The sequence below is a fragment of the Kryptolebias marmoratus genome, linkage group LG8 (genome assembly GCF_001649575.2).
Source record: "Kryptolebias marmoratus isolate JLee-2015 linkage group LG8, ASM164957v2, whole genome shotgun sequence".
Taxonomy (NCBI): domain Eukaryota; kingdom Metazoa; phylum Chordata; class Actinopteri; order Cyprinodontiformes; family Rivulidae; genus Kryptolebias; species Kryptolebias marmoratus.
The window spans coordinates 21,826,984-21,843,097 of record NC_051437.1 but is presented as its reverse complement, the minus strand read 5'-3'; the positions used below and the strand labels follow the sequence as shown (position 1 = coordinate 21,843,097).

General features: G+C 39.5%; 2 protein-coding genes across 3 annotated transcripts in view; one reads left to right on the top strand and one right to left on the bottom strand.

Moving 5' to 3' along the window:
* Window positions 1–134: 134 nt before the first annotated feature.
* On the bottom strand, window positions 135–5,423 carry stac3 (SH3 and cysteine rich domain 3). Of its 2 annotated transcripts, none has more exons than XM_017417590.3 (13): window positions 5,159–5,423; window positions 4,252–4,292; window positions 3,327–3,405; window positions 2,839–2,995; window positions 2,637–2,734; window positions 2,423–2,483; window positions 2,073–2,170; window positions 1,805–1,874; window positions 1,618–1,667; window positions 1,434–1,516; window positions 1,248–1,299; window positions 1,026–1,163; window positions 135–851 (listed from the first exon to the last, which is right to left on the bottom strand). In XM_017417590.3, exons 2-13 carry the CDS (start codon window positions 4,257–4,259, stop codon window positions 744–746), a joined length of 1,002 nt encoding a protein of 333 aa, XP_017273079.1. In that variant the 5' UTR covers window positions 4,260–4,292; window positions 5,159–5,423; the 3' UTR covers window positions 135–743. The 2 variants fall into 2 exon arrangements, with proteins under 2 accessions (XP_017273079.1, XP_017273078.1); XM_017417589.3 differs by having other exon boundaries at window positions 5,086–5,422.
* A 1,355-nt stretch (window positions 5,424–6,778) lies between these two features.
* The window catches only part of mbd6 (methyl-CpG binding domain protein 6), a 15,822-nt gene continuing 6,486 nt past the window's right edge, over window positions 6,779–16,114 (top strand). The window contains exons 1-7 of the mRNA XM_017417795.2: window positions 6,779–6,982; window positions 7,962–8,159; window positions 9,676–9,815; window positions 10,272–10,374; window positions 11,292–11,454; window positions 11,803–14,211; window positions 14,616–15,613. Coding sequence (XP_017273284.1) covers window positions 9,700–9,815; window positions 10,272–10,374; window positions 11,292–11,454; window positions 11,803–14,211; window positions 14,616–15,613 — 3,789 coding nt within the window. The 5' untranslated portion in view covers window positions 6,779–6,982; window positions 7,962–8,159; window positions 9,676–9,699. The remainder of the gene's footprint in view (window positions 6,983–7,961; window positions 8,160–9,675; window positions 9,816–10,271; window positions 10,375–11,291; window positions 11,455–11,802; window positions 14,212–14,615; window positions 15,614–16,114) is intronic.

Sequence of the window (16,114 nt, the reverse complement as noted above, 5' to 3'; positions counted from 1 at the left end):
ACATGAACTGTCAAAACATACATTTGTTATTCATTTATGTATTTATTGTCAGTATGAATGTACTTGGACTTTTCAGGCTCTCTGCAAGTGGGGACTTGTAAAACTTTGTATAAAACACCAAAGAAGACATCACGTAGTAAAAATTAAAGTTTTTATTTTATCAAAAATACTTGATCCAGATGTTTTACTTATTATTAAATATGTAAATTGAGATCAAAATAATAGTCTGAAAGTTTTTTTTATTTATTCTTGTATCACCTGAACATCGTATCTGCCTTTATTTGATGCTGTGCAGTTTTAATCTGCTCATATCTAACTTTGTGAAAACTAGAACCCAAGTTGTAAATTTCCTAAGCTCTCTCCTAAAACTGCTTCAAAAATGTCAAATTCTTTAATATAAATCAATCCTTCACAAATAGTCTTATTTTAACAAGTTACTCCATGACTTTGAAAAGCTTCAGGTGTTTCTCTACTCACCCTTAAGATCTGTATTAACTAAAATCAGCAGGCAGCAACCAAAACTGTCTATCTGTGTCACTATGCTACTCAAAGCAAGCTTTTAAAAATAAAACAGTCCATTTAATTATCACCTGTGTCAAAGGCAAAAACATCACAGCAAACACAAGTCAACTTATTCTTCTGCAATTGAGTGTAGAAAATCTGATTATTTGGTTAAACAGAAGTGTCCAGTTTTTGTCGTTATTCAAAATGTGTGTTCAGCCCTTTTTTGTTCATTTTGGTGTTTATGTCACAGTGATCTCCTGAAGCAGATCAGCAGGAAAGTAGCCCAGCTTGCGTCCTGTGCTGACCTTCAGGTAGCCGCCCTTCTCATCTCCTTTCTTCACCACAATCTGGAACAGAGTGACAGCAGAAGATCAGTTTTGACTTGAAATATCTATTAAGGCCACAGACTGATGTAACAACTCAAGGTTTCATATGGGAAATGTCAACATTGAGGTTAACAATAAATTGGCAGATTTCTTTTGTGATTTGAAGTGTACTGTTCAGTACACTGTGAGAGTTACCTGATCTTTCTTGAGTGTAATTTGTCCCATCTCTCTGTTGCCTACAAAGGAGCGGGTCACCTTGAAAACTCTCTCTGATGCTCGCACTTTAATCAGGTAGTTTGCAGGGAAATATCCTGTTTTCTCCCCCATTTTTCCCTGATGATACAGTGCATATCTTCAGTGGTGAAACACATGGAATCAACATGTTTCAAGGTTTTACAGTAAAGAAATAAAACTAACCCTCCACCATTCCTCGTTGGAGTCATCAAGTACTATGATCCGATCCCCAGGGCTAATGAACAAACACGTGTGTTATGATTATTGTGTAGTAATTTAATCAAAGTCAAGAATGATTCAGTAAAACAAATTTAAGACTGGATGTTTCATTGTTCATGAAATTACTGTAAACAAGATTTTGATTCTTACTGGAAGTCAAGGTCGTCTTTCTCTATAGCCTTGAAGCGGTAAAGAGCCAGGTAGTAGTGGGACCCAGTAAATGTTCCTTTACTCTTTTGATAAAACAACAAAGATGCTGATTTTTATGACAAATGAAAAAGATTTAAAACCGTTTGCACACACCTGCGTGCTGAAGTGTGTCATTCATTCTCACCTTTTCATCTGCTTTGTCTCCACCTTTCTCTTTTTTATCTTCAGGTTTCCCTGTGTGAACAACAGAGTCAATAACTTACTTATTTTAAAAGACACCCTGTTTGTGTATTCACAAACAGACAAATATTTTGCATAATTCATTATTAGCATGCTATTTATCACACAACCAAATGCAAATATTTTTTTACCTTCTCCTCCCTCCTCATTCTCTTTGGGCTGCTGGTTCTCCTCCTCCTCCTCTTCCATCATCATCATCATCTAGAGGTCAAAGTGTCAAACAGATGTCCTAATTTACTCCGAGCACATACACGTCATGTTTTTTAACAAAACATTTCAGGTGTTTGTATCTGTTTTCAGCCATCTAAAATAAGGCTTAAAGAATTTATTTTTGTGAGTAGAAGGTTTTTTTGTCTGAAGTGTGTATGTTTTTTGATTAAAAATACAACAAATACTCACATTTTTCTTGTCATTGTCATTCTTTTTGCGCTCTTTGTTTGCCATGATAACACCAACTCTCAGCGTGTCAAAGACTGGATCACTCCGATTTGGGTTGTCTGTTTAAGGACAAATGAGCCAAAAAACAAAAATACACAAGTAGATTGTTAGGCTTTGATGGTAAAAAATTCATATGAAAGGAGCTGCAACACAGATTTTAGAAACCCTTTTTTCTCCCTTTCTCTTAAGAATCATTACACTGCCAATTTCAAGCTGAAACAGAACTTTATGGACTTATTTAAAAGCCTCTACTCCATAAAAAGTAACATGCCTCCTTTAACAGCAGGGAATAAATGTCTTGGTGGACTCACTTGAATCTGGTTGGTCACTGCTGTACAGAGGAGAACTATAAGCCCTTCTGAAACCAGGCGGCTACAAGAAAAAGAGATTTATTTTCAAACTAAAAATCTGCCACAATCAAATAATTTCAATCTGCAGATATTCTACAATCTTGCTTTCCAATAAATTGCATGTAGTTTCTACTGGATTTAAAATATTGAATTCTCTGCAAGAAATTAAACTCACAATTTTTCCAAAGCACCTCTGAAACTCAACGTAGGACTGGCACGAATGGTGGATGTTGGTCTTGCAGTTTTTACACCTCAGACAGAATTTGTTGTTCACTAATAGATGCACAAAGTAACGTCAGCGAGGATAAACAGAATATGTTGCACAAATCTAAAAATATGTAAAACACTACTATTCATTGTGAGGTCATCATACATACAAACGATCATGCGAGCGCAGACGTCACAGAACTTGGGTTTCTTGCAGTAGTGGTCCTTGAACTTGTGAGGTTTGTCATTGACCCGAATGATCGGTTCTGGAGGAGGTTCTGGTTCCTTCTCCTCCACCTCAACCTCCTCCTCATATATAAAATAGACCTAAAGAACACAAAGAATTTGGTTAGGACACGTGAAACCAGGTCTGTTTGAACTTACCAAACCTGGATCATGTTGGAGAAACATTCTTTATAGTTTTCAGAACAGAAAGTGAATAAAACATGACTATTTTTATGCCACCAGAGAATAACAGTTCAAATTAAACTTCCATTGACCATTCTTCTTCTGTGTCAAATGTTTCATGAAGACAGACCCTCTAAAAGCTCATAATTCCAGCACTAACACGGTGGTTCTGTCCCAGCTGGTGGTTATTTTAAACAGCCTGGGAATGGCACTGCTAATAGCGGGTGGTTGACATGGTGCTGTCACTCACGGTGTCTCCGTCCTCCCTCACAACATTGTCAGGGGCTGGAGGATTGTCATGGATATCCACAGAGTTTTTGTCATCCTCTCTAAAGCACACAAAGAAGAAAATAATTAAAAAGAAAAAGACCAAATGGAGCCACATATCATTACTGTGATGAGGAAAGTTGTATCACAACAAAAAGTGACCTTCAGATCAGATTTCAGGTTTTCCAGGTATTTTGGCCACTATCTGCAAAACCTGCATTTCAGGAAGGCCCAGTCGAGGTTAATCCGTCCTCTGTGTGCATCCCTTAGTCAAGTGAGTTTTTTTTAAAGAGTCAAAGTTCAGACCAAAAAAACAAGTTTGGTTTAAGGTTAGTTAGGTGTTCAAGTAGATTAGTCAGTTTGCTTGTTTATGTCAGACACTCGATCTGTTTGAAACATTTCAGCATAAGCTGTCAAAGTGGTGGTACTTTGAGTGCTTAGCATTGTTTCTGAGGTAATTGTTGTGAAAAGTTTTGAGAACCACTGCTTTAGATGCTTTCAGTTTATATATATATATATATATATATATATATATATATATATATATATATATATATATATATATTTATGGATCTAACAGGTACAGTTTGGAGTCCAACATCCTGTCTGGTTCAGCAGGTCAACAGGTGGAGCCAGAGATCCAAATACAACCTTTTGATGAACTTATTCTAACCTCTGAACCAACTGAGAAATTTGTAGATAGATATTTTTATCGGGACACTATTACTCCCATGCTTGTATTATTCTTCTTCAAAATAAAGTGCTATGTATCTCCTCAATCAAACAAAATGCTGTTTTGTTGTTAAAATGGATAATATATTACAATAGCTCTGTTATTCTGATTGCTAAGATTTCAATAAATGACATTTTGTGAACAAATTAAAGAGGTAAGCATGAAATATACTCACTGATCCATGATGGAGGGTTCACGATGTCAAGACGTTGCAACCTTAAAAAAAATAAAAACAAGTTTTACTGATAATGCATTTTCTCTCTTTTTTTCTTAGCTATTTTTAGTAGCTTCTGTACTTACTTGTAAAGGCAAACTAGCAATAAAATGTTATGTTTATTTCTTAACTTTCTCACATTTCGAAAACCTAGTTTGTTTTCCAAAGTCATGCACCCATAACTAAATATCCATGATGACCATTAATTGTCATCAACATTTAATTCTGATACAGTTTTTAGCAAATTGAAACACTCAACGTGTATAACCAGATTTCAAACTTTTAAACTGGAATCTGGTCAACTAGTTTTTGTTTTATTTCGCCATAGCAGATGGTATCTAAATATAAATGACAACTTTTTACTACAAACTGATGCTCTTCAGTAACACAAACACAGATGTGATCAAACAACAGATGTGTACAGTTTTATTCTCTGTCTGTACAATGATAACATCAGCTAAGAGCTTGCACACCCGCAGCCAAACACACACTGGGTCGGAGAACATTTGTCGGCTCAACCTGCACTATTCTTGGTTTGTGAAATCTGATCTCATCACAACTAAATTTGGGAGCTGCTGCCAGTCAGGAAAAAACTTGGAAAATTTTAGATTGCGTTAAAGAAACTAAAGAAAAAAAAGTTTCAGCAAACTGGACAAACATTCTCTGAACCCTGGTTGTTAAATTAATATATTTTTCCTACTGGAATTATTGCAAAAAATGACATTGAAAACTTTTGCCACATGAAATGATATTTTGTTAGAAATACTCGCTCTTTAAACTTCAGTATCAACTCACCTTTTGATCAAGTTTGTAGAGATCACACAGAGGAAACAAAACAAATGTTGTCAACTATAAATGTGGTCTTCACCTGCTGGCAGTGACTGAAGGGTAGCGGAGTCAGACCACCTGACCAAAATGCCTCCTCACTTTTCGGGGCCTTTGGATCCAGTCTTTATGGTCCCTCTATGTTCTCTTCAGGTTATTTCCACTCTGATTGTGAGCTCCAAGTGCAACACAAACTTTTAAGTTCTTTGTGTTTGTGTATCTGTGGTTTTATGCGAGCGACTGTGTGCGTGACAGGTTGAGCGCCGCTATGTGAAGCTGACAGTTTGTGACAGCTGAGGACCTCAAACTGTGCACCAGTGACGATGAGAAATCAGATACGTTCTCTGCGTCTGTCTTCGTCACACACACACACACACGCATACACACCTCTTTCCTCTTGTCTTGTTTGCTCACAAGAAAGAGGAACACAGACAAACACACACTCGGGTATTTCTGCGACACACTGTCCCGTGTCCTTTCATAGAGTGGAGAACAAAAAGGGAAAACAATCTGATTTGTCTCTACCAACATCAAACTAACACATACTACTAGAACAGTTTTATACAAATATGTGAATCCATTTTTAGTGACAGACTGATACTGATAATATACGTTTGGAGTAGTTGTTTGATACTCTGTTAGGCAGTTCAATAATTTAGTTTCCAGGTGCACAGCGTGATCCTTGTGGCTGATAGGAAATTCATCTTTGAATTGGAGGATCTGGGGTTTGATCCTCAGCTGCTGCAGTGTGTTGAAGTGTCCTTTGGCAATCCTCTCACTGCCCCTGAATGTCTTTTCAGTGTGTGAGTGAAAATATTCAGTGCAAAATATAAAATAGAAATCCCTGAATGACTGTGTGTCAGTGGGCTAATGAGAAACATTGTGAAGTGTTTTGTAGAACCAGGGAGAGGTTGAAAAGGTGTGAAATGTGAACACATATTGCAGATTACTACATTACAAGTCTATAAAATAAGGTGCTCTGCAAAGATATGGCAAATTGGTACCACTTCCTTAAAAGGGCTTTTTTAGAAATGATCTATTAATGCTTTACATATACGTTATTTATGAGTTTGTAAACACTGACTGAAGCATTACCAGTAATAAAAAAAGTATATGTCTATATTATCCATTCTCCACAAATATAGAAATGAATGGTACAGGCTTGTATAGTTCATTGTTTAAAACTTAAGATTTGTTTTTTTTTTATCTTTGTCCTAACATGTAAAAATGCTAATAAATATCAAAAATATCCTTTAATTTCTTAAAGTAACAAACCATAGAGGTTATTTGTAGCATATCTGTAACATAGAGTTGTGTTTTCTTTATTTTGACCCTTTGCTGCTCTGGATAGGTTACATTTAATCAGAAATAAGGGCAGAAATGGCTCTTTAGGCTGTAAAGGTTGCAGAGCCCTGCCTTAACCATTCTGACATGGATGAAAACATACCCCTTATGTTCCATTATACACATATAAAACGCCTCTGAACTGTTTAACCGGACTTTGCTGAGCTTATTCCTTTATTATCACGTATACTGATGTGTTGTGGACCTCCAGCAGCCCGTCTGGATCACTACAAAGGTCTCGTTGCATGTCGGGTACAAATATTCCTTACGCGCCCTAGTGCGCATGCTCAAAAGAAAACTCCATTATTTTTTTTTTCTCGGAATTTGTAAGAAAAAAAAACACACACATACACACACATACACAGTCGGTAACTGTGAATTGAGGATTTCATGGGTCGTTATGTTTGTCGGAATACAACTGAACGTTACGCGGATTAGAGGAAGAAGGACCGAAGCGACGGCCGGATAGGTGTGGAGCGGGAACGGGACATCCCCGTGTCTTTGTGGGACACTCCAGAAACAAGTAAATTTCACTCAGTTAGCTCCTCCAGTTAGCCTAGCTGGGTGCGTTAGCCTCCAGAACCCCAGGCGCAGTAAAATGAAGCGTTATTTGCCCCCCTTTGTTTTTAAGTCCGACTGGAAGACGCTGCTTAAATTCTGGCTGGGAGCCGATTCGCCGCGCCAATTCGTGATTTAGATTATGTAATAACTAATTTTGTGGTTTATTAAAGTGTCGATCGCTTCCAAAACAGTCTCTCAATAGTACTACCTAGCTAACTCTTAAATCTCCTGCGAGCCGATAGTAATATTTAGTAATAATAAAAACAACAAGCCAACTTCAAAACTTGGTCAACACAGACATGTTAGCAAGCTTGACGCGAGAAAGGTTGTTCAGAAAACGTTAACGTTAGCTAACATATGTTTATAAAGTGTAGGATTAAACAAGTTTGTTTATTGCTAAGCAGCATTTGTGCAAAGCTCGTTTCTTGAAACCTTAGCTAAGACACTCGAGTTTTGCATCGGGAGTGTTTTGTGCTCCTGACAGCTGTCACGACAACAGAGTACCAAGTGGATTTAGCCTGTTAGCTTAGCTGTTAGCTTAAACGTTAGCTTCGCTGTTTTCACTGTAACGCTGTTATGTTGTATATTACACATTTGTTCAAACTTCGTGTGGTTTAATTTAAGTCTCCTTTCAATTGCTCGTTATCTTCTGAGTTTGTTGTTGGAAAGGCAATCGTTTAGATTGGAGCGAATCATCCAGTAAACTACAGGCCTACCCAAACACACCCTCCTACTTCAAAGAAGCCACAGTTTGCTCTGAAGTTGAACTTTTTTCCTTTTTTTATCCTTTGAGGGAGCAGGGCATGAGATGCAATCGTTTTTCAAGCGTGGCCGGACGAGATCAGTTTCAAAAAATATTTATTGCATCAGTCATTTGCCGTGCTCCCCCCCTCCTCCTCTGTCAGATTACATAATCCACCTCCTCCACCTTTCTTTTGCAGCCTCTTCATCTAAAACCACCATTCTGATGTGATCTGAGCAAACAGAATCTGTTGGAGTCCTCCTGAAAAGTTTAAGGATTTCCTCACAGTGGAAGAAATTATCGGAGTTCGGAGGAGTCTGCTTCTCACCCACCAGCATGTACATCGGACAACAGATACTGTAGCCAAAACAGATCTTGGCTTCCCAAAGATGACAAGGTATTTAGCGTGTTATTTTTCCCTTTAAAATATATTCTTTATTGTCAAAGATGCAAACGAGGTTCCTATGCAGCCTTGAAACGTATGGTATTTGATTCAAGTATTTTCCAGGTCTGATTATGGAGAAACATTAGTGTTTCCAGACTGTATTACCTATTGTATTATCTAGAAAATAAAAATTCAAAACTCTCAAAGTTGCTCTTATGATTAGAGTAACTTTTCACACTGTATATTAAAGATAAACATCGTCACCACCATATCCACTTTTGATCCATATGGACACAGGATTACCAGCTTCCAGGAACTGAAATATGGAGCAGAGATAATAATTTGCTCAGACATACCTTGTGTATGATATTTATCTCATTTAGGAAAATGCAGCTTTAACTATTAAGCTGACAAATGACCAGCTCATGTGTGACGGCTAAAATTAACTAAAAAGGGAGTCAGATTTCCATTTTGGGTGATAAAATTTAGTAATGTTCTAAACAAAAAATACATTTATATTTTCTCAAAAGTTGAAATCAAACAAAGCAGTATTTATTGGGAAAAAAGCATCTTTCATAGCATTAGGTAGTTGTTTATTCTCTAAGAGGAAAAAAATCTTTTCCACATATGATGATTTTACATAAACATACAGATGATAAAACCTCAACAGTGTTCAAAAACATGTCAGAAGACAGAAATGACTCATAAATTTCACCAAAAAAAGCTGAAATTTTGAGTCTGAAAAAGTGTAGAGTATGTATGTGTAAATAAGGAATGATTTTTTTATTATTTTGTTTTCTTAAACAGCACATATAGCAGAATACTAAATGTGAAGGTCAGACTTTGTCTAAACCTTTTTATTTGGCAAGTGGAAGTCACCTTCTTCAAAGTCAAGTTTCAGTCACTGTTAATCAATTATTGAAACTCATTCATTTGCTGCTCTTCCTTTTCCCAGTTTTAATTATTTAGTTAAACCTTAGCTGACTTTATCATATTGACAAAGTTAACTTTATAATATTTGTAGTTAACTTTTATTGACATCCTAAAATCATCACAGCAGGGACATTTGTTATTTCATTTTATGTGTGCAGTCTCAACTATTGTTGAGACTCATTAGACTGTATAAATGCATATCAATCTACAGTTACATATTTGCATCAAATAAAAAAAATCATCTAACAAGCCTTTGATGACTATTGGGGTTTAAAAATAAGCTTGAATTTCCTAAGAATTGGCTAAAATGTCCTAATAAAATAAAATAAAAATGTGATGCTGACAGTATGTATCAGTTCTTACTGCAGCTGAAAGAGACTTGACGTTACAAAGATATAACCAAAATGTTCTTTATAAGTAATACTTTATTTAGCGTCTCAAACTTTGTTCTAGGTTTAGTGAAAAGAGTTGGGTGCAGATCTTTTCTGATTATCATCCATCTGTTTTCTTGCCATATTGTCCAATATATATTGATAAATGGACATGAAATAAAAAAGAAAGATAAGTCGTGGTAACTCTTTGCTGCCTGTTCCAGGTGCTGGCAGCCTGCAGCATCAAAATGATGGGAGGCAGTGAGACTGTCAGTGGAGACAAGGATGGGGTCCACGCTACGGCGGTCCATGTTCCCATTGGCTGGCACAGGAGAGTGGAAGGAGGGCAGGTGATCTATGTCAGGTGAGTTGGATCACTTAAACAGAAAACACATGTAGACTTATTGTTGTTGTTGTTATTAGTTGCACAACATGTATTTCAAGTTGTTGATAAATGTTTGCATGAATGTGTAACTTGTGGGTTAAATACCATTTGTGACATTGCTGGCTAAATATTGCTGTTTATACCTTTTGTTTTGTCCGTTTTTGTTATTATTGCTCTTTCGTCCTCATTTTCCTGATGGTAAACTTTATGTATAATGAAAGTTTTGGTTCTGTGTTATAAAAATAAAACTATTTCTAAGATATATAATTTTTCAAATATATGTTTAAACTTTCTAAATGTGTTTTTGTCCAAGTTCAAATTTAAGTCCTAGTGTTTCTAATATACAACTAAGGAAAACGCAACACATTTTAGTGTTCATAGTGGTGCCTCAGTGCGCCTCTTTCATGACAAGCGTTCCCTGCCCTCTCCCTGCAGTCCCAGTGGCACTGCCCTATCCACACTGGATGAGGTCAAGACCTACCTGATGAATGATGGTACCTGCAAATGTGGTCTGGAGTGCCCGCTTATCATTCACAAGGTAACACTGTTCTGTAAATGTGTGTGTGTTATAGGATGTGTGGACAGCGTACAAAAATCTATACTAGGGCTGCAGCTATTTAGTAATTGGGTACTCTATGAAATGATTCTGAATTAATTGAGTAAGCATATATACAAGTGCTACACCAGCAGTCCCCAACTTTTTATCCTGAAATATTTATATAAAATATAAATGTGTCAGTGTCAGTAAAACGGGACCTAATTTCCTCTTAAAGTAAGATGTCTCTTAAGTTAAGATGCAAGTTTGTGCGTAATGATGCTCGGGAACGGTTCCACCTGTCATGTGCATCCACAGCTTCCGTTTAACATAAATAACTCTTAAGTCCAGTTCGTGCAGCACAATTCAGGAAACTAACTGTTTCCGGGTCTCATTGTAAAGCTTGATTGAGTGTTTAGTGAATGTCATTTTAATCAGAGAACATCTCTTCAAAGTTGTTGGCATTGTTCTATTGTAGTAAGCTATTTAGGTTATTTTTTGTGGACCAGTTTTGTGTTTTGTTTGTTTGTTAAAGTCCAATACTTTTAGCCTTTTAAGTCTTTTTCTGTTATTTTATCCTCATTTTTATGCATTGTGCACATCGTTAGCATGTTGTCTGACAGTAGAAGCATTTTGCCTCAAGGAATTTTTGTATAGTTATTTGGGTTACTTGAGTTGTTTTAGCTTTAACCTGTACTGTGCAATTATCACTCATAAGATTGAAACTGCCTGCTTAATATTGGTTTGATCTCTCAAAAATAGGAATAATAGGGCATTAGGTGAAAGATTTGTCTTTTAAAACTGACTCGCTTTTATTTACCCTGTGGCTGTGTTTACGAGAGTACAATATACCCGCACCGTCTGCTTGAATGCAATATTCTTTGATTTCTGTTTAATCCTCTACAACTTTTACCATACAGGTTTTCAACTTCAATGTGGGTGTGAAGGTGGAACAGCCATTGGGTAAAGCAGAACAGGACATGACCAAACTGTGCAATCACCGCAGGAAAGTGGTGGCGATGGCTGCTCTGTGTCGGAGTATGCAGGCCTCACAGCTTTCATTTGCCAACTTTCATCATCCAGGTAAACTTTAAAGCACAGAAAAACAGTATGAGACAATCTAACACTGTAAATATGTTATTTCAGACATGAAATAATCGAGCAGTGTTGTGGCTCAAGACCAATTTTTTCTTTTTATAGTAATGCTGGAGCTCCTAACTGAAAGTTTTAGGAGCATCAGCTCAGATTGTTCTGATAAATAAGTTTTTTTTTATTTTAAAGTAACAAGTTTTATATCAGGCAGGGCTTGCTTAACAATCAAACATGAAATGTCTCAATAAGTCTTTTTTTACCTTTGACTTATGTCAGAACTTTTGTTCAAAGCAATTGCTTTGTAATCCACAAAGTGTTTTTATGTGTGTGTCTTCACAGATGTGAGTCGAGGGGACAACAGAGATCCACAGAAGGAACCTGCAGAGCGCAAAGAAAAAGACCGTGGAATTTATTACCCTAAACTCCATTCAGTCTCAACTCAAGTGCACAACAACCTCCACCCAAACCCCTCTGCCAGCCCCAAATCCCCCCACCACTTTATTTATCCTTACAATGGTTCCTCTCCCATTACCCATACAAGCACCAATTCTAACCATTCCCTAGATACTTTAAGAAGACTTCACCATTATCCTCTTCCAGCATCCTCTATTGGTTCTCCCAGCGCTTCATTTCCAGCTCCCAACACTGCCCAGAGGTCGAATCACACCCCCACCTCTCCCAACATCAGTCAAGGTCAAAGAACACCCAAAACCCCAGAGACTCCTAGCTCTCCTCGGCTAACACCCCTATCATCACCTCCTCCTACTTCCCCCATCATCCTTAGTGGAGGAATAAGAGGAGCACAAACTCACACTCATCATCCCCATTCTCCCCTTTCTCCATCTCCCTCCTTCTCTCCCTCTGTCCATAACATGTGTGTGTCTTCTCACCAGCGATCCCGTCATCCGTCAGCCTCTCCTTCCTCTCTGTCTGAGCAGGGAGGAAGCTCAACAGTGGCAGAAGGAGGAGGACTGATGGGAAGTACCGTGTCTAAAAGGAGGAAGTCTGCTTCTTCCTCTCCACACTCCCCTGTTTCCAGTGGCTCCCCCAACCCCAGCCCCCACTTCCCCAAGTACAAGCTGGAGGACATCTTAGAGCAGTTTAAGAACTCAGGCAACAGCAGCACTAATAATCACCACTTCCCAAACCCTGCTAATCCTTCTTTACTGACTAACCAAAGCAGTAGTCACCCTCATGCTGTCTCCTCAAAGTCCTCTAAGGGCACCATGAGTCCAACTGCCAGTGCAGGACCACCAGGTTTTGGGTTGAACTCTGCAGGGCCTTCAAGTTTACCTCTGGGGCCATTGCTAAACCACCACTATGGCCATCAGGGAAAGCTCCCACACCCAGTTTCTTTCCCTGCTAGTAGCTTACTTTCTGCAGCTGCCAAAGCTCAGCTGGCTAGCCAGATAACCCAGGGCCATTGCTCAAATATGGCCAGCAACCCAGGAAATTTGCCTTCCTCTCTGGACATCTTGAAAGAGGCACAGCAGCAACAAAAGGTAACAAACAGCACTTTACACAACAGCAACTCTTCCTCTTCCATTGCTTCTGCTAGGCTTCCCCATCCTTCCCTTGCAGCGGCTTCTGCTGTTCTCTTTTCTCCTTCACACCCTCTGGTCCAATCCCTGGTTTCCTCCTCGCCCCACCTGCCTCCCACAACTGAACGCAGTGCGTCACACAGGAAGAGACAACGACGATCTCCCACAGTCCTCAGCATGCTAAGAGACACCCAACCGCTGGCTAATGGATTGAGTAAGACTCCACCAGAAGAAGCTGTCCCTGCTTCAGTTATCAATCTTTCCTCCACTTCCTGTTCCCTTCCCTCTTCCTCTTCACACTGCTACTCTACCTCAGCTGTTCAGAACCAGAGTGCTGTCACATTGGAAAACCATCATCAAAACCTCTCTGGGCAGATGCCCAGACTCTCTGCTCCTCGACCAACAGCACACCTTTCCAGGCCTCCTCGGCCAAATGAGGCTCTGGATTTTACTACACCCACAACTCTCAGCTTGGATCCTCCAACCCAGCCTCTGTCTGCTCTGTTACACCTGCTCAGTGTGCAGAATGCACAAGCTACTGTATCCAACTCTGCCTTAGCGCCGTCTAAAATTGTATTTGTTGAAGGAGGTGGACACACTAATAAACAGAGCCCCACAGAGTTACCATCTTCTCCAGCCCCTAGTTTTACTCTCAGCCACCCACAGACTCAATCCCCATGCCGAACAGATAACACTAATCCTCTATCTCTGGTGCAAAAGCCACTTTCTTCCCATCCCACCTCCGCTCATTTCACAACATTATCATCTCAGTCTCCTTCACAGTCTACAAAATCAAGTCCTCTGCAAAGAGACCCTCCATGTACACTGCCTCCAAAGTCAAATTTAGTGTTTGGCAACAATGGCAGCCCATCTCAGCAGACACCACAATCTCCTGTAGATAAGGATCAAGCAACTCAGAATGGTGTTCCCATAATAGACTCTGTTTCTCAGGCATCTTTACAAGAAGCCTCACATCATGAACCTGTGGCGCTGGAGAGTGGTAACAACAGCACACCATCATCAGTGGACCTGAGTCATTCTCAAGACAGCATTTCGATTGGGATGCCCTCTTCCCCGAAGCCTCTTGATCTTAGTAACAATGTTCTGACACTTCTCGCAGCATCCTTCACTGTGACAAAGGAGGAGGGTATTTGCTCCCAACAAGCCACTAATGTTGAGCTGTCTTCTCCAGAAAATCCTATTGCAGGTAAGGTATTTTTTGTTTTGTTTTTTCATTCTCAAGTATATAATCAACCATGCAAACTAAACTTTGAATGCATTTAAAATAACCTGATATTTAATATTTACCAAGATATTAATTGCACACTTGTAGACATGAAAAGTAATAAATATGTGCAGTTGTGTTTGTTTCCTTAAGGTTTATAGATTGTAGTGTTCTTTTAGAATAGAAAGCCAAAGATTTTTTCCTGTACTTGTATTTGTCAATAGTTTAGCATTATATATTTTTACTTTCAGTGATCACTGCTGTTCCAGGATAAAACTGTATGAATGGATCATTAAAATGTGTTATCCACTTTAAGACTTTTCTAAACTGTGTTGTAGTTAATAAGGCAGTCTGAGCAAAAGGTCACAATTTGTTTTTCCCCACAGGACCAGAGGAATCTGAACATTTAGACCCAAAGACTTCCACACTGACAAGCCCTCCAGCACCTACTAGTCCTGCATTCAGCATCTCCACTCATCACGAGGAGAATCACAGTCCTCCTAACTCTTCAACTGTGAGCGAGTCAGCTGCTCCCTTACCTCTGGCGGAGGCCTTCCCCTTCATGAACCAAGAGCAGCTGCTTCAGCTGCTGTCATCTACAGGAGGTCTACCTTCTCTCTTGGACCCCACAGTGCTGGCTTCATTACCTTTAGGGGGGCTGTGGTTGGGAGGGCAACAAGCACAGATCCCCCCTGCCTCTGTTACACCACAACCTCCACAGACTCTTGCAGAGCAAAACCAACCAGAGCAGTCACATTTATTGATACAAGACCCACAGCAACAAAACCAAGATCAGCAACAGAAACAACATCAGCTTAACAACAATCCTCTGTTTCCCTTGTTGCCCTTTTTGAGTGGCGCACAGGGGGAGATACCGCTGAACCTCTTGGGTCTGCTAAACCCGCTCCCAGCGTCAGCCCACTCTGCTGGACAGGAACCTGATTTAACAGAAAAATCGAGTCTCCAAGCCCTGCTTATGGCCTCTATGTTAGTTGGGCAACAGACGGCCTCTTTGTTACCTCTTTCAGCGCTGGGTCAGTTGAGCCAGTTCAGCTTGGAAGTTCCTATCCAGCAGTCACAACAGATCCCTACCACGTTGGAGGGCCTCACTCTCGATAAGAACTCGGGCCTCCTGGATCCATCCACCCTCACCGGCTCAGGGCTCTTGGACATCTCCCCAGGCCTGCTTCCGATTACTGCTGGAGCAGAGAACCCTATTCAAGCCCTGCAGTCTCTGCTCCTTCCTGCTACTCTTCCTTCTCCTGCAGCCTTCCTGCCCCTCAGCCCCACCTTGCTCACAGCTGCCCTGAGCTCTGCTGAGCTCCACCCTCCTCCCAACACCCAGTTAGCTCCTGCACATCAAACCCAACATACCCAACCTCAGGTAGGCTCCCTGTCTCCTGTATGTTTCCTCTGAGCTTATCCCACATTCCCTAGGAAAAACTTGCTTTAATTCCTTTACCTGTACCAATAATTCCCCTGCGTTAGTTGCCCAGTTTCCCTAAACACTTTTTAGACTACTTTTGTTTGCGTTGTTGGAATACTTAAGGTGTGAATAAAAACACCTCGGTCTACATTTCTACAGTATATCATATCAGTTTTCTGCTTGAACATGTTCAAACGAGAGATTTTATACTTACCGTATTTTCCGGACTATAAGTCGCTCCAGAGTACAAGTCGCACCAGCCATAAAATGCATAATAAAGAAGGAAAAGACATATATAAGTCGCATTTTTGGGGGAAATTTATTTGATAAAATTCAACACCAAGAACAGACATGTCATCTTGAAAGGCAATTTAAAATAAAAATAGAATAGAGGCAACAACAGGCTGAATAATTGTACGGTATGCTATGTTACACGACACATAAACAACGAACTGAGAA

Coding starts and splice junctions, on each gene's coding strand:
- stac3 (XM_017417590.3), bottom strand. Junction 2,735..2,838: donor CTGCGCTCGCATGATCGTTT/GTATGTATGATG, acceptor TGCATCTATTAG/TGAACAACAAATTCTGTCTG. Junction 1,300..1,433: donor AAAGACGACCTTGACTTCCA/GTAAGAATCAAA, acceptor TTTGTTCATTAG/CCCTGGGGATCGGATCATAG.